General features: G+C 47.0%; 1 protein-coding gene across 1 annotated transcript in view; it reads right to left on the bottom strand.

Moving 5' to 3' along the window:
* Col22a1 (collagen type XXII alpha 1 chain) overlaps nucleotides 1-6,025 on the bottom strand; it is a 210,689-nt gene extending 204,664 nt beyond the window's left edge. Inside the window, exons 1-2 of the mRNA XM_041672342.1 lie at nucleotides 5,908-6,025; nucleotides 3,509-4,075 (exon numbers count right to left, since the gene is read on the bottom strand). Coding sequence (XP_041528276.1) covers nucleotides 3,509-4,075; nucleotides 5,908-6,025 — 685 coding nt within the window. The remainder of the gene's footprint in view (nucleotides 1-3,508; nucleotides 4,076-5,907) is intronic.
* Nucleotides 6,026-22,680: the final 16,655 nt, after the last annotated feature.

The following is a 22,680-nucleotide window of genomic DNA, read 5'->3' as shown; positions in this document are numbered from 1 at the left end:
AGGACAGATACTAGGAACACCATGATGGGCAGTGGAGAGGCCTAACTTTACCAAGTGAACTCCAGAGCATGCAATTGAACAGGGGAAATCTACAATAAGTGGGTAGAAAAAAACAACACAGATATTTACTACTGGTGTTCAGACATTTGTGTAAGGCATCTTGGGAACAACCACAAGCACCTGGAGAATCCCTAAGGGTCAGCTTCACTCACTGTGCCATAGAAGCACCACAATTTCATCATTCTAAGTAAACGTCAGGGCTAGTAAGGCGGCCTGATGGTTAAGAGATCTTGCTGTGCAACCGCAAGGACCAGGGTGATGAGCCCGGCACCCACGCACCAAACATCTGTAAGGCCAGCTCTGCAGTAGGCAGAACAGTAGGACTACAGGGGTCTTTGGGCTTCCAGTTTAGCCCAGGGTTCAGGGGAAGACTGCTTCAAAGGAAGAGGCAGAGACTGACAGGAAACCAGCTGATGTTCTTCCCCAGCCCCTGCACATGCACAGGTGGATGCACCTCCACAAAAATGCACAGACAGAGACACACATGAATTAGCAAACAGACATGTCTCTAGAAATGCCATAAAGTAACAGGAGTGCCTGCCTAAAAAAAACGTAATCTAAATCCCGTGTCCAATTTATAGCGTGACTTTGAAGTGCACAGTCATGAGAGAGGGTACTAATGCTGATGTCTGCAAACTGATTTTTTTTTTTTTTTGGTTTTTCTTCGAGACAGGGTTTCTCTGTGGCTTTGGAGCCTGTCCTGGAACTAGCTCTTGTAGACCAGGCTGGTCTCGAACTCACAGAGATCCGCCTGCCTCTGCCTCCCAAGTGCTGGGATTAAAGGCGTGCGCCACCACCGCCCGGCTTGCAAACTGATTTTTTAAAAAATAATATTGTGTACTTATACTTGGAGAATTTTTGTCTCCTGAGAAAATAACCACAACTAAGCACACAAAACAAAAGCAAGAGAGCTTTCTTCTTTAAGCCACTGGAGCAGGGTTTTCCATCACCTGTGCACTGAAGCACTGTCCCCATTCAGAGGCAAGGCTGGTGACGGTGAGCCCTTTTCATCAGTCACAGCTGGAGGAGGCCAACCTGGGCAGGACGGAGCCCGGAGGCAGCAGTCTACTCCCGGCCCTGCTGTCCTATGAGCTGTGCAGCATGTCTCAGGAGCTCCCTGAAAAAGTTTTCTGCCATTCCCAGAACATTCCTCATGCAAAGAAGTACTTACAGGTCTAGACTCAGCCTTGCCAAGACCTAGAACCAACCTGAAGCAGACCGTCAGAATGACAGTGGTCAATACCAGAGGCCTCTGGCTTCCCAAAGCATTCTGGAACGACAGCTGGAGCTCTTACCCCTGAGCTTGCATGCTGGATTTCTGCCCCTCTGCCAGGGCCATGACATTGCTCTCTGGCCAGACTCATGGCCAGCATTAACCTACATCAACCCCTCAACCAGTCCTACCCAGGCTGTCTACTCTGGCTCAGTTCCCTCTCCAACCACTTCTACCCTGTTCTACTACTAACGATGGAGTGTCTTCAGCTCTGCCTACTAGGAGCTTAGCAGCTGAAAAAAAGAACGAACATTTCTTTCATACAGTTGATGGCTAATGTCCATGGTCAGTGCCTTATTTGCATGCCAGAAAATGGGTTATCCTCATTAGCCCTCTGGACACCAGGGTCCTCATCTGTCAAACAGAACGCGTCATCAGTGCTGATCTCTTCCAAACTCGGGCTCCAGTTTTCTTGTAATGGGACAATACTTTTCTTCCTGCTGCTCATACAACCTCTCTCCCTGCCCAGATCTGAGTGTGCCCAGGTCCTGGATGACACCCTACAGTGACCTCGCCTTTGCCTCAGCATCTTCTTTACTCAGACTCCTAAACTCTAGGAAAATGAGCAGGCCCACTATTCTCTGTAACTGCAGTACACAGGGATATTAGAGTAGCCGGTGGGTCAAAGCAGCCCTAGGTCCCACCTCATCTCATCTGCCGAGTCCCACACATTTGTGATCATCCAGAGTGCACTGCTTCCCCAGACCTCCCACCCTGCATTCTCAGCAATGCCTCCCCCAACACAGGATGACCCAGTCTGCTTCCAGGTATCTCTACACAGCTCCATGAGTCCTCATCGACTTGGGGACAAGGATCCACTACTACAGGGGAACAACTAGTCCAGAAATCAGCACACGGCCCCCACAGGTACAGAACCTTACTATGTGCCTATTTCATTTAAACAGTGGGTTAGTAAATAATGCAGATTGTCACACTAGCGCCACAACAATTTGTGGAATAATCTACTGGGTTTTAGGCCAGAGACATCCTGGGGACCTGCTCCCTCTAAGGCGCACCCAGCTGTCCCACTCCAGGCTCTATCCACTGCCTTCCTAAGTCCCCAAGGCTGATTGTACTTCTGGCAGAAGACCCAGTGGGTTTCCCATCCAGGGATGGCTCATTCCTCTGCAGTAATGGGAAAGGGAGTAAGAAACTCTGGTCCCAGCACCTCCTCCCCCTACCAGTTTCCAACCACAGCCCTTGCTGGACCTGGAGAAGAAAGCCACAGGGCAATCTACTGCTATCCAACGCCCAGTATCACCACAATAAAGAGGTGAGAGGTAAAAACCACAGGCAGGCTGGGGAAAGGAATCTCTCTGTACTTCCCATTCTGGGGAGGGACTGTCCTCAGAATGACCCCTCTAAAGTCCTGGAGGTCAGTCCTGGAGCCAGTGTCTGTACATCTGCTGTTGTCCAACACTCGTGCCCTTCCACACTCAACCCCATAACCACCACACTCCACCATTTCTAAGCAAACAAACTAAAAGACTTGGATCATCTTGGATGTCTGAGGTCATCAGTTCCTGGGCCACACAGATAATTGGGTGTTGCCAGGCAGAATACATGGAGCCCTCCTGCCACCATTTCCTTTCCTGGTCACTCACTGTAACTCTCTGGGAGAACTTGCTATGCCTCAGGATCAGGCTCTGCCTCTTATTTTTTAACTCTGTAAATTTTATTCTTTGAATTTCTAAAAACAAAAATTTCCTTACTGTAAGGAGCATACAAATTTAAAACATCACACAGCCAATCAAACAAGCACTTGGGGAGTCCCAAACTTTATCCCAATGAACTTCTGTAGAGTTAGACCACCGGGGTTCTGCCTGAAACCTCAGGAGCTCTGGGTGGTCAACAGACCAGAGATGAAGAGGATCAGGTCACTTTAATTCTCCAAGTCCTTTTCACCTCTACCCAACACCACCTCAACTCGGAGGAAGACACCAAACAGGTGCTTGAACATACTCTGCTGGGTGGGGGCTGTTACTCGGCCCCTTGCTTTGCTAACCCCAGGGAATGGTGACTTCGCCTGCCCTGCTTCTGATTCTTGCCTACCCAAGCCTCCTCTGAGATTGGCATACTGCCTATCTCTGCCCACATAATTTTCTGCGGCTAGTGTAGAAGGCAGGTGGGGAGGGCCTTGGAATGAAACAAAGCTCCAGAGGGAAGCCCACTCACTTTCGCAAAGCCGACGCCTCAGCTTTCCACGGATCTTGTCTATGGCGTTGAAGTCGGAAACGTGGAAGACATGCGCAGACTTGGGTTCTGAAGCAATCTCATCCAGCTCCTCCTTCAGGGCGGCGCCCACACCAACTGCAAAAATGCGAATGCCCGCTGCATGGGCAGCAGCTGCAGCATCCAGCACCAGGTCCTGGCTACGGCCATCCGTCAGTAGGATGGCCACCTGCTTGAAGGCACGGTTCCCAGGTCGGCCGCCTGCCTGGGCAGAGAAGCTGCGGCTGGTGATGTAACGCAGCGCGTCCCCTGTGTTCGTGTTGCCCCCATAGTAGGTGATGCGCCAAGCGGCCGCCTTCACTTCCTCGCGGGAGCGGAAGTGGCCCAGTTCAAAGGCTGTAGTGGGCCGGTCACTGTAGCGCACGACCCCCACACGGGTGTGATCAGGGCCCACCTCAAAGGTGTCTACTAGGTTGGCCACCCACTGGCGGACCTTTTCAAAGTCCTCCTTGCCCACACTGGAAGAGGTGTCCAAGAGGAAGACCAGGTCATACTGCACACTTTTGCAGCCTGCATGGGAGAGAGAAAAGGTGACGGGAAGGAATGGTGGTGGGATTTAGACCCCTCCCTCCAACCCCTGCCCCTCAGACTTCACTCTGGTGCCTGCCTGCCTTGCCTCTTACTGACAGCCCACAGCAGGGTGTGGCTTTACAGAGTTACAGCCAGGACCAACTGAGGATGTGTGACACCACACTGACGTGATTTATGTCCCTGGGACACTACACGGTGTCAAGATCTCCTCTTTAACTTTGGTTAAAAAGTAATAGCATTTTATTAGTGTGTGTGTGTGTGTGTGTGTGTGTGTGTGTGTGTTTGTGCGTCTGTGTGTATGTGTGTTATACATGTCTGTGTACACAGAGTACCTGTGCAAAGGCCACAGGAAAACTTTGGGTTTCTTGCTCCATAGTGTTGTCTTAGTTCTCCAAGGCAAGGTCTCTCACTGAACCTGGAGATTTCTGGATTTTGTCTTGACTGCCTGTCCACTGAGCCCCTGAAGTCTTTCTGCCTCCCTCCATCCTACTATTTGGGTTACAGGATGTGCTCTATCATGCTCCCAACTTTTATATGGTATTGGGAATGTGCCAGGCCCGGTGGTCTAAGGTCTGCTTTCCCACACTTAACTGAATGCTAGAAACAAGTTTCCAGTGGATTTCCAATTCTCATGTAGATTTCCAAGGCTTCATAGAGTCCACTGCATGGAGCATTTTACCATTACAAAGTATATCAAATGTAAAATATTTATGTATATTAAATATGCCTATATAAAGAAGTATTATAAAGCTTCAAATGCATGTTTTATAGAAATAAATTTTACATAAACTACATAATGCTTTTTTTTTTTTTTTGGTTTTTCGAGTCAGGGTTTCTCTGTAGCTTTGGTGCCTGTCCCTGAACTAGCTCTTGTAGGCTGGCCTCAAACTCCCAGAGATCCACCTGCCTCTGCCTCCCGAGTGCTGGGGTTGGGTTAAAGGCGTGCGCCACCACCGCCCGGCATGCTTTTGATTAAACAAAAACGAGCATTAATATAAGTATTTTCCTCATTAAAGAAGCCCTTAATATGGGGTCTACTCATCCATTTCCCAGTTAGGTTGTTTGAGAGATGGTGTTTTCTGAGCTTTATTGGGGGTTCCTACAGTGTACTGCAGGAGCCATCACAGTGGGAGCAGAAGGGCAGCAGCTCAGCAGTGAGGATGTGCTTCCCAACAGAGCAACAGAGGCCGGTGGAGTTCGGGTGGTATGCTTGGAGGGGAGACTTTCCAGTCCTGCCCGCCACTCCCACCTTGGTTCTGTCTCTGTCTGTATGTCCATTGGTTCCTCTCTCTCTCTCTCTCTCTCTCTCTCTCTCTCTCTCTCTCTCTCTCTCTCACTGCCCTTCTCTCATATCCCTCTCTCACACAACACCCTCTGTGTGTGTCTCTCTGTGTCTCTCTGTGTCTGTCTTTCTGTCTCTGTCTGTCTCTCTCACACACACTTCTTACACACCTTCTCTCACAGAGCCCTCTCATAAAAACCCTCTTCATAGCCCCTCTCAACATACACTTGCTTACAAATTTTTCACACAACCATATTCACTAACATACATTTTTACACATGGGCCCAGTCTTTCACAGTCTCTTATACACTACAGTATACTCTCACATTCTCTCACAAATTATTTTGCTCTTACAGGCCCAATCTGAACAGATGGCACTTACACACCCATCAGTTGTAGGACAGCTGATACAGGGACTATATTGCTGATACTCTTGTACACTCAGTAATGAACTAATTTACAGGATTACACCTTCACTTGTAGCCCACACATGAATGCTGACCATTTCATCCCCAATTTAATGTCCCACCTGCTCGCTGGGCCTGACAGCCACCATCACCTCCCCACAGCAGTAGCATCCACAGAAGGCAGGCTGAAGGACTCCCTCTGCGGACAGCCATGGCTTTCCTGCTCCTGAGGACAGGCATATCTTGGTCAGGGAGAGATGCTTCGGGATCTAGTGGAGCATTTCCTGTGTGGAAAAAGACCCTGAGAAGCACTCCAGAGCTGAAGGGTCAGGGGAAACAGAGGAATCCCACATGCAGGAGCCAGCCCATCTCCAGCCCTCAGCTTTGCCTTTCCCCAGAGCCAACAGTGTAACCTCTCCCCAGAGCCAACAGTGTAACCTCTCCCCAGAGCCAACACTGTAACCTCTCCCCAGAGCCAACAGTGTAACCTCTCCCCAGAGCCAACACTGTAACCTCTCCCCAGAGCCAACAGTGTAACCTCTCCCCAGAGCCAACAGTGTAACCTTCCCCAGAGCCAACAGTGTAACCTCTCCCCAGAGCCAACAGTGTAACCTCTCCCCAGAGCCAACAGTGTAACCTCCTAAAGAATGAAGTCAAAGGATCTGGTCCATTCCTTTCCTGGTTCATCCATCTGCCTCCCCATCCACCCAACTAGCTGTACTGAGGAACAACCACCGTCCTTTGGCAAGGCAGGGGCTGCAGAGAGGAGTAATGAGGTCTTGACCCTGGGTGACCCATGGCTGTGCCCTTCCTAAAGCCTTTCATCTGTACCATTCTAGTCCCCTAATTCACATGACTCACAGACCTACCATGACCTGCCACCCCTGACCTCACCAGCCCAGCAGGCTCAAGATAGCAGCTTAGGACTTCCAAGCAGTTTTTCACAAATACATGTCCGCAGTAGATCTCTCCTATGGGGAAAGTTTCCCTCTGCCCAATTCCCATTAGCTCTAACTTCTTATTGGCTAACTCTTACATCTCAGTTTAACCCATTTCTATTAATCTGTGTATCGCCACATGGTAATGGCTTACCGGGAAAGATTCAGCACATCTGTTTCTGACGGCTCCATGGTGTCTCTCCCCTACTCCACCTTTCTTCCTCCCAGCATTCAGTTCTGTCTTCCCCGCCTACCTAAGTTCTGCCCTATCAGCTAGGCCAAGGCAGTTTCTTTATTCATTAACCAATTAAAGCAACACACAAACAGAAGGAACTCCTACAGGAAAGGAATCAACAAGCCTGCTAGTTGCCCAACTCATCCATCCTTCAATGACTTGTGAAAGCAGGGTTTGTCTGTCATGTCCCTGCTGTTGCCCAGGACCTAGGACAGTTCCAAGCAAGGCAGTGGATCTCAGTAAATACTAGTTTTATGGATGAATGATCAAAGGCCAGTATCAATGCCAACCTATCATCTTACTATCTTGTAGTGGCTTGAAGTTGTTTGTTAGATGAATAGTGATGTCATCAGAGAGCTATGAACTTAGATGGCTAGCCACCATCTGCCATAAGCCAGACACTCTCTGATTCTGGCGTGATCTCTTGTGTCCTCTCAAGGCAGGCTCTATCACTTCTATGAGGGTCAGGAAGAGACTGGCACATCTTTCCCAGGTTTCTAAGTTGATAAGAACCCAGAGGACAAGCTGGGATTTGAACCCAGGCCTCTTCTGGACTGACCCACATGCTATCATCTCCATAGATGAAGAAAATCCAATAGCAGCAACCTCTTTAGTGACTATGAGGGAAAATAAGAAAGATGGAGGATAGGTAGATAGAGAAGTGGCATATACCTTTATTCAATATTTTTCACAGATTAAGAAATTTGGTAATTTCTCTGACTGAGGAAACCAGGCCTCATTATATTCTTCAACTTTTCAGAACTCTTATTGCATATCTTACCCAAAACACACAGAAGAAAAATACAGGTACATATCTTTATGAACAAAGCTATGCAGCAAACGATAAACAGGCTAATTGGTGTGATTTACTGAGTTATCAAATGCTGTGACCAAATGCAATTTATGTCAGGAACATGATTCAACAAAGAACAAACTGATGTAATTATAGTATCAATATAGGAAAGGAAAACATACACGACTCCGATTAGCACAAAAAAGCATGTGACACAAGCCAATATCTTTTCAACATACAAGGTGGCCACTCCATTAATTAAGACAACAATGGCATTCCTCAAGAAAATAAAGGTCAAATATGAACACCCACAGCCAACACCATACTTAATGGTAAGATGTTGACTGATTTTCCTTTAAGGTCAAAACCAATACAATCCCTGCTACACAACTGTGTTCAACACTTTACCAGAATAATTCAATGAAAAAAATAATAGTAAAGGTCATCTGACCTGGGAAACAAGATGTCAAAGTCCCTGTATCAGGAGATGACAGGATCTTATCTACACAAAATACTAGAGCATCCACAAAACCATTAGAACTGACAAATCAACCAGAGTCATAAAATGAATAACTGGCACTCAAGTATTGTCTGTGCATTTGTGTGCTGACAATGCACCATCCAAAAAGGAGTGTTGTTCACTTATGTATAATAACATTAAGAAAGATAAGATAGGCAGGTGGATCTCTGGGAGTTCGAGGCCAGCCTGATCTACAAGAGCTAGTTTCGGGACAGGCACCAAAGCTACAGAGAAACCCTGTCTCGAAAAACCAAAAAAAAAAAGATACTTAGAACACCTATAATCAAGAGTGTATAAGAACTGTACACCTAAAACTACAAACCACTGAAAAAGAAATTGAGGCATGAGTCAGTGTGGAAGGATTTGTGTCATCACTAGACAGACTAACAGTTCTATCTGTGGACATGAAAAAGTTTTCATGGACTGTTCTGACAAACTGTTTTAAAACTTGCCAATCTAATTAGTGATGTTTAACTGTGCACTCAAATTTGCCTAGAAGAAAATTATGTTATAGGTATGTGTACATCCACTATATAGCATATGCATATATACAAAAACAAAACACAAATAAATATGTACTCTGTTCCCCCATGCCCTTCCCCAAGCTTCAGAAAAGCATTGATAAAGAGACATAAAGAACAGAAGAGCCAGAGTATGGAAACAGTGCTGTGAAATTCTGGACACAACATGGTTATTCAGGAACTCATAGTAACTCTACGTACTGGTACTGGAATAAGACCTGCGTAATATCAAGTCAGTCAAATTTCTGTCATACTGGGGGAGGAGCTCTTGAGGATATGCCCCCTACAAAGGAACAATTGGCAGTTGAGAGCTGCAAGGAGAGAATCATTCTTTGAGAGTGTAGCCTGAGCAGGCTTCCCATGCTCAAATGGATGGTTCCACACCCAAGCATCTATGAACATCACTAAATAGATGGATTACACTAAAAATAAAATAAGAAGACATGAAGCTGGGAGTGGATATGATCCTATTTTGTTATAGACTTGTATGATATTATCAAATAATACTTTAAAAGTGTTTTAATTACATATCCATTTTCCCACCCTCTTTGCTGGGATTTCGTTTGGATGGAGCTTGTGGGATCTTGTACATCCTGTCACCATCACTATGAGTTCATATGTGCTATGAGCATTTGATAGCTGCTAACAGGGAGGTCACTTTCTTTAAAGATATGACCCTTAGTGGGCTGACTGCACACTAGAACAAGACCCCAGTCACAAAACTAGCTGAGAAACACAAAGTAGACTCAATGAGGAAAGAGTAAGAGCAGAAGAAGAGGTGGTGGAGGAGGAGAAGGTAGTAGTGGTGGTGGTGGTCGTGGTGGTGAAAGTAATCTCAAAGTTGAGTGGGAAAAAATGGGAGGGTTGAGAGGAAGTAAATATGTTCAAAATACAGTGTATTTCTCAAAGAATTAAAATATCCTCAAAAATAAGCAAAAATTAAGTCAAAATAAGTAAAGAGAAATAGGAAACAAATATTTTTAAATTAAATACAAATAAAACGAAGATATTCACATCCCAATTCTTCTGAATGTGTTGTCTCCACAGCAAATAGAAAATACAGTTATAGGTGAAATACATACAGGCTGATGATCAGCCTATGGTTTAATATGGTAATTAAGATATTCATGGCTGACAGTAATTGGTTTGATGGCATTGAACCAACCTTGCATACCTGTGATAAACCCAATCTATCTGCGCATAGGTTTTTAATTGTTGAATCTGAATGACTAAGGTTTAGTGAGGTGATTAATATCTATTGTCAAAAATGATATTAGCTGTAGTCCTGTTTTCTTCCAACATTTTTGCTTGGCTTAGATCTTCGGGGAATGCTGTTTTCATAGAGTGAGTTAGGACCCCTCTGCTCCTTCCTTCCAGATAGTATGGCGGAGAAGAGAATTGCCTTCCACCATGATAAATGGAGTGTTTCCTAGATGTCCAGAGTAGGGAACCTGGGGGTAGAATCCTGACCAGGCTCCCCAGTGACTGCATGAGCGGTTCTAGTTCTCCATTCCCTTGTCCATCAGAAGAGGCCCATCTCTGTTCCAGGGTGGTAACAAGAAAATGACATCTGCCGCAGGGATCTGGCAGAACCGAAGAAATGTAAAGTTTCTTGTCGATCCCCCACCCTCCCTACCCAACCCTGGGTGGCATCTCAGTGGGTAGGAACAACCATTGTGCTATCTCCCTCCAACTTGGCTTTGAGCTACCTCTAGGGGCTAGCTGCCAAGTTGGAATGACGTAGGCCCCACCAATGCCCCTGGGAGGCAGAGCCCTGCCATTAGTCCCCCAAAAGTCTAGCAATTAATTTAGTGAACTGAGTTCCTTCCACTAGCCAGTCCATTGCCATAGTAACCAGCATTCCTTATCCAGGGACCCAGACAGGAGGGGAGAAAGACAAATACTGGGCAGAAACCAATTTAAGAGAGAAAATGAGATTCGGCATATTACTAGGGCAGCCTGGGCAGAGTCCAGGCTGCTGAGGGTGGGGGCAGGGTGTCACAGAGCACGGCTACTGAGTTGCTGGGTGATGAACCATGTTCTGGGCAGGAATCTGACTAGGACAGAAAGGTACAGCGTGGACAGAACAGGTCAATGAGATGCATCTTTCTTCCTATCATGACCTAGCTCTAAGCCTCTGGCCCAGACTTGCTGAACTTTGCAACATGCAGAGTCTACTTGTAGGCAGATGAAGGCGAGGCAGCTTCCAGCCCAATAATACTGCTGGGAAGCCAGGCAAGAACCTAGGTTCAAAACTGAACTCTGCATGGTTTGGTACATGTCTTCATTCCTCAACATACACATACAAAGGACGCTGTCTGCGTCAGGACAAACACTGTCATTGTCACTCTTGGTTTGCCTTGAAGCCGCTCACATAGTGAAGAAGCTGATCTCTCAGGACCCATGGTCAAATTCCAGGCTGCTCCAGGAGGATGCAAGACAGACCCTTAGCCTCCTTAACAGCTCTCTCGTGCATTCAATTGGGGTAAAATACCCATCCCTCAGGCTCGCTGTTTTGTCACATGAGCTGCAAGCTTTGAACACACTGGTCCATGAAGAGTTTCCAGGACAAATCCTTAGATGTCTCACCCATAAAATGGGAACCATGTCCCCCGTTCAGAGATCTGGGGAGCCAATGGCTTAAGAATTCGGTATGCTAATTTTCAAGCAGTAGAATGTTATCCTTGTAATCCCAGTTGGCTACCCACACAGCCAGGTCACCTGACTGACTCCACGGATGCTATTCCACAGGCTATTCCAATGATGGCACCGCTTCAATCTCTGATCTAATCACGTGCTAAATGGATGTAAAGAGCTTCATATACATTTTTTCTGATGATCATGGTACAAAGGGATAAGCAAGGAGATGTTACAAATCCATATGATCGATGCTCTGATCAGAGAGGATACCAGGTTATGCGTACCAAGAGCACAAACCTCCAACTCTGGCTCAGGAGGTCAAGGGGTTCCTGGATGAGGTGACTCTGAGTTGAGCCTGGGAAAGCATGCTAGGAGTGAGCAGACTGGCAGCAGTTACTCCACAATGAACAACCCACCTCCTATTTGTGATTGCCTATGAAGTAAGCAGAATACAAGTCTTGGAGGAGGGATGAGAGGATGACAAAAGATCAGGCTAGAGCAGAAATGCGATTTGCGGTGAGGAAGGAGGTCCTCAGGGGTGAGGGAAGAATGTGAGCGAGGAAGCCCAGAGACTTGTGCTATGAAGCACAGCAGAGTCCAGATTTGGGCTGCGGGTGTTCATTTGAACGGCAGTGACATCTACCAATGAGAAATCAGAAACTGTAAAAAGACGAACTAAAGAAACCCATGAGGAGGCCAACATCATATCACAAAGGATATGCCAAGAGTGTCCTGTAGGACAGCCACTGCCCCAGCTACAGATTCTGTGGCATGAGATGACTGAACAAATGGAGTAGGGACATACAGACAGAAGAGCATCCAAAAGGAAGATATGTTCAGTCTGAGCGTTTAGAAGCCAGTGTTTAAGGAAACAGAATGGTGAGTTCAAGCTAGACCCACCGACATAGCTAGTGGAGCGGTAAGAGTCAGGCCGCTAATTGAGTGTGTAGATCAGAAGAGCAGATGGAACTGGAGACATGCCTGAGAAAGCCAAGAGGGTGAAGAGGGTGAAGAGGGTCCAAGGGAGAGATTGAAAGAGGAAGACAATCACAGTGCCCCATCTTTGAGGACATCCACAATGTAAGCAATCAGGTCATAGTATTTCTCTGTGTGTTAGGTTCTCTTCCCCACCCAATTTTCCAGTGATCCTCAGTATAGAAACCTTAGTGGCATGTATATGTATCTTTAAAATAATTAGTTTCATTTTTGTTTTTGTTTTTAAGTAACATCAGCAAGGTCCAAGGAGCTGAGCATATGTCACTAACCCTGGTAGCAAAATGATTGTCTGCTAAACAACAAAACTACATGAAGTACTTACTTTCAAAGAATGTTTCCCAAAGTACCAATAATACGGTTATACATATGACTACCGATGATTAGTAACAGAAAGAATCAGGGCAGTTACAACTTGACAGGAAAATTCACTCAATGGATTATAATTCAACGTTTTTTTCAAACTATCTCCAATAATTTTAAAGGTGCACTCATGCAACTATTTCAGTGAGTAACAAAAAACCTCTTAAAACAAAAGAAATCAGCAAGTAATTAGAAGATGTAGTCGGTCGACGGTAGTGCACACCTGTAGTCCCAGCAACGAGAGGCAAAAGATGTTCAAATTCGAAGCCAGTCTGAACTACACAGAAATGCACCATCTCAGACACAACAGAAGATGAGGCCTCTGAGAGGCTACCAGCTCCAGTAGATGGGTCTATACCTCTGCACATACAGGCGTCACTAAGTGGACTCCATGGGTCTTAAAGAGAGTACACGGAGTCGGGAGGGCAAGTGATGAGGACAGGGGACGGATTGGAGAGGAGGAAAGGGGAGATGCATTTGATCAAAACACACTATGTGCATGTGTGAAATTATCAAACAAGGGAAGGTTTAAAGGGTGAAAGAATGCATGGAAGAAATATAGGAAGGAGGGAAGGGGACATGAACTGAGGGAAAGTAAAGAATTAAAACAAAACCACGAGAGCCAACATTTAGCAAGCTCTGGCCAAAAGCACACTCAAGGCAAGGAAGCTGAAGGGCAGACACAGTCTCTTCACTACGCAAGCAGCAAAGGGCTGTCTGGGAACACGAGAAGAGCCTTGAAAATGCAGGACATGATAGCATGGCACCTATTACTCAGATGGCCAGCATCCATGAAGACAGAGGATGCACAGGGCTGAAACATACATATTTTTCAAAGGAGCATGAGTGAGAAACTCCCAACTTTATTGAGACCCTAACAGCTACAGGTTCCACATTAGTATAACTAATCTCCTGAAAATTAAAGACAAATAAAATTCTTCAAGAAGCCTCGAGAGATAGAGAATGTTGTCTGTAGGTAAAAGGCAACATATGAGAGGGTGGGTGTCTCCCGTAAAACCAAGGAAGTTATGAAGTCAAGGAAAAGACACAGTTTTCAAGTGTTAAATGAAAGACTTATTGACCATCAACAATATATACATTCCTTCAGGAAAGAGGGAGGAAATATGATAATAATGGTGGGAATAAGAGATCCTGCTGCTCGCAGACGGCGAGTCCTGAGGAACTGCAGCAGCAAGCTGCCTGAGCAGAAAGGAAAGTACACAAGAATGAGGCTGAGGCTTGAGGACTTGTCTCCGGTGGCACAGAGACAAGACCACTCTTGAGGGGCTTCAACAATATGATGGGTGAAGCAAACATTATTAGATAACACACCGCTCAGCCTATGCGAGGCAATCCCGAAGATGCGATTTGTATTCGAAAGAGAAGAGGTGAGTGAGCTGAGGCTTCCTCCACCTCAGACGGTAGAACAGCTAAAGCAGCAGTTGGTGTCAGTTCTGCATGCCCATGGCGGTGCTCACGGCCATCACTAAAACTGCAGTCAGACTGCTGACTCAGGTCTGTAATTCAAGATGCGCTACCAGGGAGGCTGAGACAAAAGGGCCATAAATTCAAGGCAAGCCTAGGCTAACGCGTATATTCAAGGACATCCTGGACAAATGTGTATTCAAAACATCCATTGACAAATCAAAGGGGAATAAGAGTTGCTCAAATAATCCATAAAAAGGCAGAGGAAGGGAGGAAGGAAGAGAGAGAGAGAGAGAGAGAGAGAATGGGAAAGCAAATGAATTGAAGAAAAACAAATGACACAGTGGAAGACGTGCCCTTTAAACACCTAAACACCTGCAGGGCAAAAATGCCCATGGTCAGTCCATAAATCCACTCAGCCCAAAAATGCCCATGGTCAGTCCATAAATCCACTCAGCCCAAAAATGCACTTAATCCCTCAGCTGCCCAGGTCAGCGATACAGGTGACCGCCTTCGGGGGGAGCCTTGCTCGCTATGTGGCAAAGCATATTCTTCCATTTACAAATATTTAATAATGCAGTGTTTGATAAACTAATTAAATAGTATATATACATATCCTCATATTTATACAAAGTGAAAATTCAAGTATATACAAAAAATATTTAAACAAAACAGTGTGAACAGGAGTCCCATCCGGGTGCTAGATCGCCCTGTTCTGTTTTTATAATTGTTGAGGGTTATATCAACAGTGTGCGACAGAGAGGAGACTAGAATCCAGGCCTGGCTGGAGGGTATAAGGAGGAAATACTCACTGTATGTTGTGACTGCTCTGTGCCAGGCATTGCCCATGTGTTAATGCCCTTGATGAGCAGAGTCCCTGCTGAAGTCCCTGCTGGAGTCCCTGCGGTCAAGCTGTGTCCCCGCATCCCAGCTCACTGGCCACAAAGTGAACTTCAGGCATCAGAATCCATCTATCGCTTTGGAAAACTTCCTTCCGCTCCAGTCAAAGTCCTTCACGTGAACACAGCCACGTCCCTCGCTAGCAGGTGGCATGGGAAAGACCTGGGTCACCTGGGACTTTACTATCTCCTCAATGACTGGACTCTGATGCCAAGAACAAATTCACAGACCTCCACTATGTCCTCCTGATGGGAAAGGGGTGTGTTCCCAAGAAGGTGACTGAGTTTGGAGATGCAAGTGGCCACCTGTCACCACAGGGAGGTAAGTATATGCTAAGTGAGAAAGATAATGCCTGATTTTGCCACATTGACCCAGCTTTTCCCAAGGTCCAGTGTTTGAGTCTCATGAGACAAGCATCTGCCCAACTCTCTTTTTCAAATGCAAGCAGAAGCAAGCAGTGTCCTTCCACTTCACAGGACGAAGCAGATTCTTGACGGTCTCACGAAGCCTCAGACAGTGCCCTCTCCTCTTTGAAGTATTCCTGCTTTTCCAACTCCCTCCCTGCCTGGCCTCTTCCTCTTATTGGACTGGAACCTCAGTTTAGATATGGTTTCTTAGAATTACCCAGTCTGACCTCTCCTTCCAAGGTCCAACTTCTCCAACCCATCTAGACACACACACTGCACATCCCGCTGGAGCCAACGCTGCCATGGAACAGATAAGTAGCGGCTGCTCCGAAACCAGTCCCTCAATCAGCAGGAGAAAATTCAAGTGTCTCTCTACTGCTTACTGAATTCTCCAGGCATCCGAGGGCTATCAAAGCACCAGGCCTCATTCTTTCACATTTTCACCATGGAATTCTGCCCAGTTCATTCACGGATCAGCTCAGGTTACGGGGGCTTGAGGACACGGGATATTTCTGCTTAATGTATTTTAGGAGTGTCTGCTGCCCTGGTGAAGCCAGGCATATAAATAGTGTTCTAGACTCCATGCTGTCTCAGAGGGCTCCCCTTTATTTGGGGGTAGATGAGAAGGCACATGGCAGGATAGCAGTGGGCTGATGGAGCAACAGGTCTCCAAAGAGCCACGCTGACTTTGGCTCAGTTCTGCCTATGTCGCGTTATAGCGGTGTTACGGGGACCCGTCTCTTCTAGTTTCAGTCACCCCATAAGAAGGGCAAATGGATCTGACTCACCTCTTACTTGTGGGGAGAAGTAATTGCTAGTGAAGACCCTGATCACTAGGCAATGGAGGGGGTTTGAGCAGCTGAGGGAGAAAGAGAAGGGGAACTATGGGCAGGCGCTTAATAAGGGGAGAATTCTGGGAGCAGAGAATCCTTTTCAGTCTGTTACTGTAGTCAGAGCTCTCTGAACGTTGTGTAATAGTGTTCCCAGAACTTCATCCGAAGTTACAGGCTTCTCCAACACCCTCGGTCAGCCTGTGCCTGACTGCCATCTCCCTTCTTCCTCACTCGGTTCTCTCAGCTTTCCCCAAGGGCAGGAGCTCAGGACCTTGCCAAACAGGAAGTCCAACTCACCATTCCAGGAGTGTAGAGCAGGGGCTCTGAGATGCCCATCTGGACATGAGGCAGCTGAAGGACGGCAGAGTCCTGTTCCCACCCCTGCTCCAACAGCGTTCATACATTCAAGGTACCTCTGGTGTAGGGCTATCGGGGGCCCTGACTTCGGCATCTCTGTGGTATGTAAACTGGCTTCCCACCCTGTCTTGGAGTGCGTACTGCCTTCCCTCTGAGGTCAAGGTTCTGTATCTCAGTTTACCAGATTACAAACCTCCTGCTTCCATCCCTCTGAATTTGTGAATGGCTTACTCAGCAATCCTAAATTCAAATGCCCTCATGGAGGGCAATTGAATTTTTGTTTGTTTGTTTTGGGTTTTTGAGACAGGATTTCTCTGTGTAACAAATCTGGCTGTGCTGCAACTCACTTTGTAGACCAGGCTGGCCTTGAACTCAGAGATCCCCCCTGTCTCTGCCTCCCGAGTGCTGGGATTAGAGGCGTGAGGCACCCACCACCACCCAGCAACATTTTGATTCTTACAGCTTTAAACCTTCTCTGCGCTCTCCTAGGCTAACTTCTCTGTTGCCCCCAGCCCCTTTTTCCTGCTACATGGCTCTTCTCCCCAGCTCACGACCCTCATTCTCCAACTCAAAAGCTGTTCTGTCTATATAACACCAGTGTTTTCCTTTCCTGACTTCATGACACTAAGAGGTGGTCTATATCCTCCAAACTCCAGCTTCCATGTCAGCAAAACCTCCCCCAGTTTCTCAAATAAGGCATATGCCATTATCGGCCTCAAGCTCACCGACAGAACTTAGTAACGCAATGTGTATATTCCTGGCACTCAGGAAGCTAAGGCAGAAAACAGTGAAAGTTCACTGATGGTCTAGGCTACATAGGAAGACCTTGCCTCAAGAAAAGAGGTAACCCATTGATTGTGTTCACTACTAAACTCCTTAGAATTAGGGACTCTATGGTTCTGGTCTGTCTTCCTCAATGTCTGGAACAGTGATGGAGATGAGTGGGTGGGTACTTGGAGAGCCTATGCAATAGAGCAATGAGTCCATGCATTGAGAGTCTGGGCTGCATATGTAGCCTAGTAAATTGGAGCTATTATTACATATAAACATGCATGCATGCATACATATTTCCCCCAGAGAGCAGAGGAAGCATAGGCTAGCCTAAGTCTCTCTTTGCCTAGTTACCCTGGCATATGCTTCTTTTCTTCAAAGTGATGGTTTCAGTTCCCATCGTAACTCTGCAGGCCTGCAGGGGTGAGTGAGCACACAGAGGTCAGACCTGCCCTCGATGGACCAAGGATAGTGACCTGCAGGGTGAGTCTCTGCCATAGAAAGGAGCCATAAACATGCCCAATGCAAGGGACAAAGAGGGCTCTTCCATCAGTCACAGGAGGAACTCCAGGCAGTTTCCTGCAGAAGTCTGAGGCTTTGGCAAAAGTCAGCCTGCCAAGACCCAAGGGTGTCATATTTGTTTTCTGACTAGACGGTGCTTACCTGCCTGCCATTCCAGCCCCTAAGCTCCAGTCCAGAAACCCTGTGCAGGGCTCTGGAAAGTGCACAGCTATCTCACGGAAGAGCTAAATTCAGACCTAGGCCAGTCTCATGACTGCTGGCACAGCCCAGGCCATAAACCAGGGTCCCAGGCCCAATGGGAGGTCTCCACATGGCCAGGGTGCCAGTGTGCCTGGCAAGCAGTTAGGACCCGCCCTGAACCTATGTGCCAGACTCACTCATGCCCGCATGTCTTTCTCAATTTCAATACATCATTGGCTTATGCGAACGCAATGTAAATTGAATTGCAAATTCATGAATTTAAGACCACTAGGAGCCAGGAATCATGAGCAGATTTCAATTGGAAAGACTGGCTAAAAATTACATTCACCCAGCATTGTACAGACACTGGTGGCTCCAAGGGATATAATTCAGAGCTCATTGCCTGGCCTCCTAGATATGCCAAAGGTGACTACAGGTGGTTAACACGTTGTATCATGGCTGGTGGAGAGGGTGCATAGAGTTACAGCCAGATGAGTGTTGTGTGCACGCTTCTCCAGCACCTCCCACGGGTGGCCTCCCATCTATTTTTCACTCTCCCATCTGCATTGCTGACAAAGTCGGGGAGAGGCAGACCTATACCACAATGGACTCACAGCAAGCATGGGACCAGGCAAACCAAAAGCAATGAATGGACATTTCCCCTGGGCTAGACATTACGACATGTAAACATTCCTTTTCACACTTGCCAACTGCCCTTCCAAAATTGTTCAAACATTACAATTTCATTGACATGTGTGCTTGGCTACGGGTAAGGTTGTGACGGGGCATTCTCTAGACTGCCACTTAGGGTAACTGCATAGAGAAGACAAAGAAGGGCTGCTGGTCCTGCTGCCCTTTGTCACAACGTGCTGGTATCACCTTTATAATTTACACTCCCAGCAACTGCATTCCTTCTTACGTGAATTACATATGCTGACCTCTATATAATTTACGTAATTACACAGATTTGCCTTCTATTCATTGGTATGAAATACACAGATTCATGTGGGGTGTTAAGGGCCAGGGTATTGTGTTTAAGCCATAGGTTTGAAACCCACTTCTTACATATTGCTAGTGGCAGGGAGGAATGTTCCTGAGCCTCAGGAGGGCAGTCTGCAGAGGACAGCAGCGTGGCAGATCATACCTAACGTCTACCCAGAACTCTCTCAGAAGGATCAGAAAGGTTCAGCTCTTGTTGACACAGAACTCAAAAGTCCATTGTGGGGAAACGGATTCAGCTTGTTCTAAGCACACCCAAAACTAGGGGCTGAAGAGTGACAGAAGGGGCAGGGAGACCACTTCCATTTGAATGAAGGAAGACCCTGACTGGAAGCCCAAGCTCACACTGCGGGCCGCTTTAGGCGGTAGTGGCGCCGCTGATGCTGCAGAAGTCCAGGACCCTGAAAATAATCAGTGGGTCCAGGACTCAGGGAGGGCCCTGCCCAGGGTACCGCAGCAGATGCTCGGAGCACGTGGTGTCAAGATCCTAAAACAGGGAGATTTGTTTTCAGAACCCTCTGGGGTCAGCCTGGATTCTTTCAGTGATGTTTGTGTTTCTGTTTTTACTTGATTTCTCTTGGCTGTCTTTCACTGTGGTAGGGGCATGTAACCCAAGAGCTGCTCTCCTACCAGAATGGGGACTGTAAACATGGTACTGTCAGACCCAGGCACAGTGCTGTGCAATACAGCAGCCGAAATTGAGGAGCTGGAGCAAAGCCTCACTGGCCTAGCTGAAGCTTTAGACCCATCTTTCAAATAAAATCTCATCTGCCTTGGTGCTGTGGTTTGTTTGCTTTTTCTTGCCTTTCTGGCACTGATAGAAGACTACACCCCTACAATTTGGCTCCTGGGCAGACCAGGCCAGCTACAATTGCCCAGCATCCGCTAGTAGACCGTCCCAGAAACAGCTTCTCCCTAGAGATGGTTCCAGCCAAAAGATGGGGTAAATTCTGAATACTTCCACTATTTTATCACTATACAAACTATATTTAAAAAAAAATATATTTTTTCTTTCCTGTGTATCAAAGCATAGTGAGAGAGCAGTAGCAATTCCAGCACTAGGCATGGACAAATACAAATGAAGGCAGGTATATGTGGACAAGCCTTAGAGGGACCGTGTGCAGTTTGTCACACACAGGCCTCTGCCTGGCTTGTGGTCTTCTGGACCACAGCACGCAGGCACTGTCGCGCTCTCTCACACATTCCCTGGGTGTCTGCCAAGCTGTCCTTGTGCATGCTAACGACACTCAGGTTTTCAGCCTGTCCTGAATCCCTAGTCCCAATGTGTTCTGAGAACCAGTGCTCTGCCCATAACTTCTGACCCAGAAATCCTATTCCTCTGGATCCATCTGAAGCACATCCGTGCCCATATCCAAGCGCCAGAGTTGCTCAAGGCCACTGTAAAATGGCGGTTAGCCAAGGAGGTGCGTCCATTTAAGAGGTGCTCAGAGGCAAGCTGAAATGTTAGGATCAAAGAACAAGTGATGGATTTCACTAAGTTATAAAGATGAAGGGGTGGTCGTATCAGAACATTCAATCACTCGGTTATTCACTATACAGTCATCCACATATTCATTAACCAGGTCAGCCTTGTGCTGGACCCCAGACAGGTACAAAGGAAGGTATTTCAGCCACCTTGCTTCCTTTGCCTGCCAATTAGTTCTGCCTGCCCACAGCACACATAATTACATACACATATGCACATATCTGTATTCTCTCTCTTAGCTCCCTGTCTCTCTCTGTCTCTGTCTCTCTCTGTCTCTGTCTCTGTCTCTCTCTCTCTCTCTCTCTCACACACACACACACACACACACAGGGTCTCTCTATCCTAGAGCCTCCTGAGCCTTGTACTAGAGACTCAGTGCTGTCTTTACAAGGCCAAGCAAGCAGGTCACCACCACTCTCCAGATCTCCATTTTCTCATCTGTAAAATGGGCAAAATGCAACCTCCACATCTCACCAGGTTTGGTAGCTATTCCTGCCAAGTGCTTCCAAATGGCTGGATCTCAAGCTAGCAAGAACCCATAAAGACTCATCAAACCAGCACTCAGATTTAGAGTGACCTTTCAGATGCCCTGGGAAATGGCTGTCCAGCCTTTGTCTTAATGCTCCCCATAGCAGTGGACTCACTAACTAGCGAAGAGTTAACTGGATGGCTTTTCTAGTTGACCTGGAATTCAGAGTTCAAGGAAACTGCCCCACTAGTCCAAATCCAACCCATCAGGACAAAAGGACAGGCCAGTTTCTATTTCTCAAGACACCTCACAGCACAGAGGTCTTTTTTCTCCATACCAAAAGACATGTCTAGGTATTATTAATATTTTCATGCAAGGAAGGCTTCTGTCCCAAAGACATTTCTCGAATGCATGCCCCTTTACATGTGACCCTCTTTACAGTGAATTCATAGAGAAGGAGGTGAGTTGGTCATCAGCCAAGGCAGGCACATGTCAGGGTCATCCCGAAGCTGCAGATGACCAGAGAATCCATGCACACCTGAAGTGGCCAGCACTTGTCTGCCAGCCACCGAAGATCTTGCAGGGATTCAGAGAAATAAGGATCCTGAGGGTTCAATCTGTGCGTGAATGAGTACTGAAACAGCTGTGGGGGCGTTGTTCCTGTCTCCGTGAGTGGCTGGAGCGCTACTCACTCCCATTTGTCAGGAGCAAGAATGTGTTGACACTCTGAACAAACCCAGGAAAACCAGGTACAAATTCATTTCCACTGCAAACATTTCAGAGGGCCCCTGACCAGAGTCCTGCTGGACCCCTGGAAAGGAGCCCCGTATCCTTTCATTTTCTTTCCCAACGACATGTGATAATCCTCTGGGGTCCCTCAGTAGCAGTGTCAAGGAGAGTTAGCACAGGGAGGAGGGCCATTCACAGCTCCCAGGTTTATGAGGCAGAAACAAGAAGATATCAAATGCCTGGTATGTGGCCCCTTGTAAAGGAGTCAATCCCTTCTACCTTGACAAACGGGGAAATGGAAGTCCTCTGGGTACAGCCCTCATCTCAGCCAGTATAAGGAAACATTGTAAGGCAGAGCTGGCTCCATACACAGCAGAACACCAAGCCCCATGCTTCTTCTGTCTCTAGCAGATCCGAGCCCCCACGAAGAACTTCCTAGGGCAAGTAGAACTAATCCAAAAGGCATCTCTGACTTTCTTAGCCTTTTCCCAGGTACACATCAATGAGACGTGGGTGAGGAGTTAAGAAAGACCCACATCAACATGAAGTGCCAACACAGCAACAGAGGGGCTGAAGGACGACAAGGGATACTCACAGAGATGTTCGGAGTCATGGGACATCCCAAATGCCACATACGCAGGAGTGCCTGTCATCGCCTAGTCTGTCCACTCACAAACCAATCCGAGTTAATCTCCATCGACTGGGACATGAAACCCTGGTGTGCTATAGAACATGATATTCAGAAGCAGAGAGACTAAGGCACCTCTCTGTTCTAGAGGAGGGACAACAGCATCCTCAAATAGGAAAGACATCT

This window comes from Microtus oregoni, unplaced genomic scaffold, assembly GCF_018167655.1.
Source record: "Microtus oregoni isolate MIOR12 unplaced genomic scaffold, Mior012 000022F_ref0000154, whole genome shotgun sequence".
In the NCBI taxonomy this organism is placed as follows: domain Eukaryota; kingdom Metazoa; phylum Chordata; class Mammalia; order Rodentia; family Cricetidae; genus Microtus; species Microtus oregoni.
The sequence above is the reverse complement of the archived record's forward strand: the minus strand, read 5'-3'. Positions and strand labels throughout refer to the sequence as shown.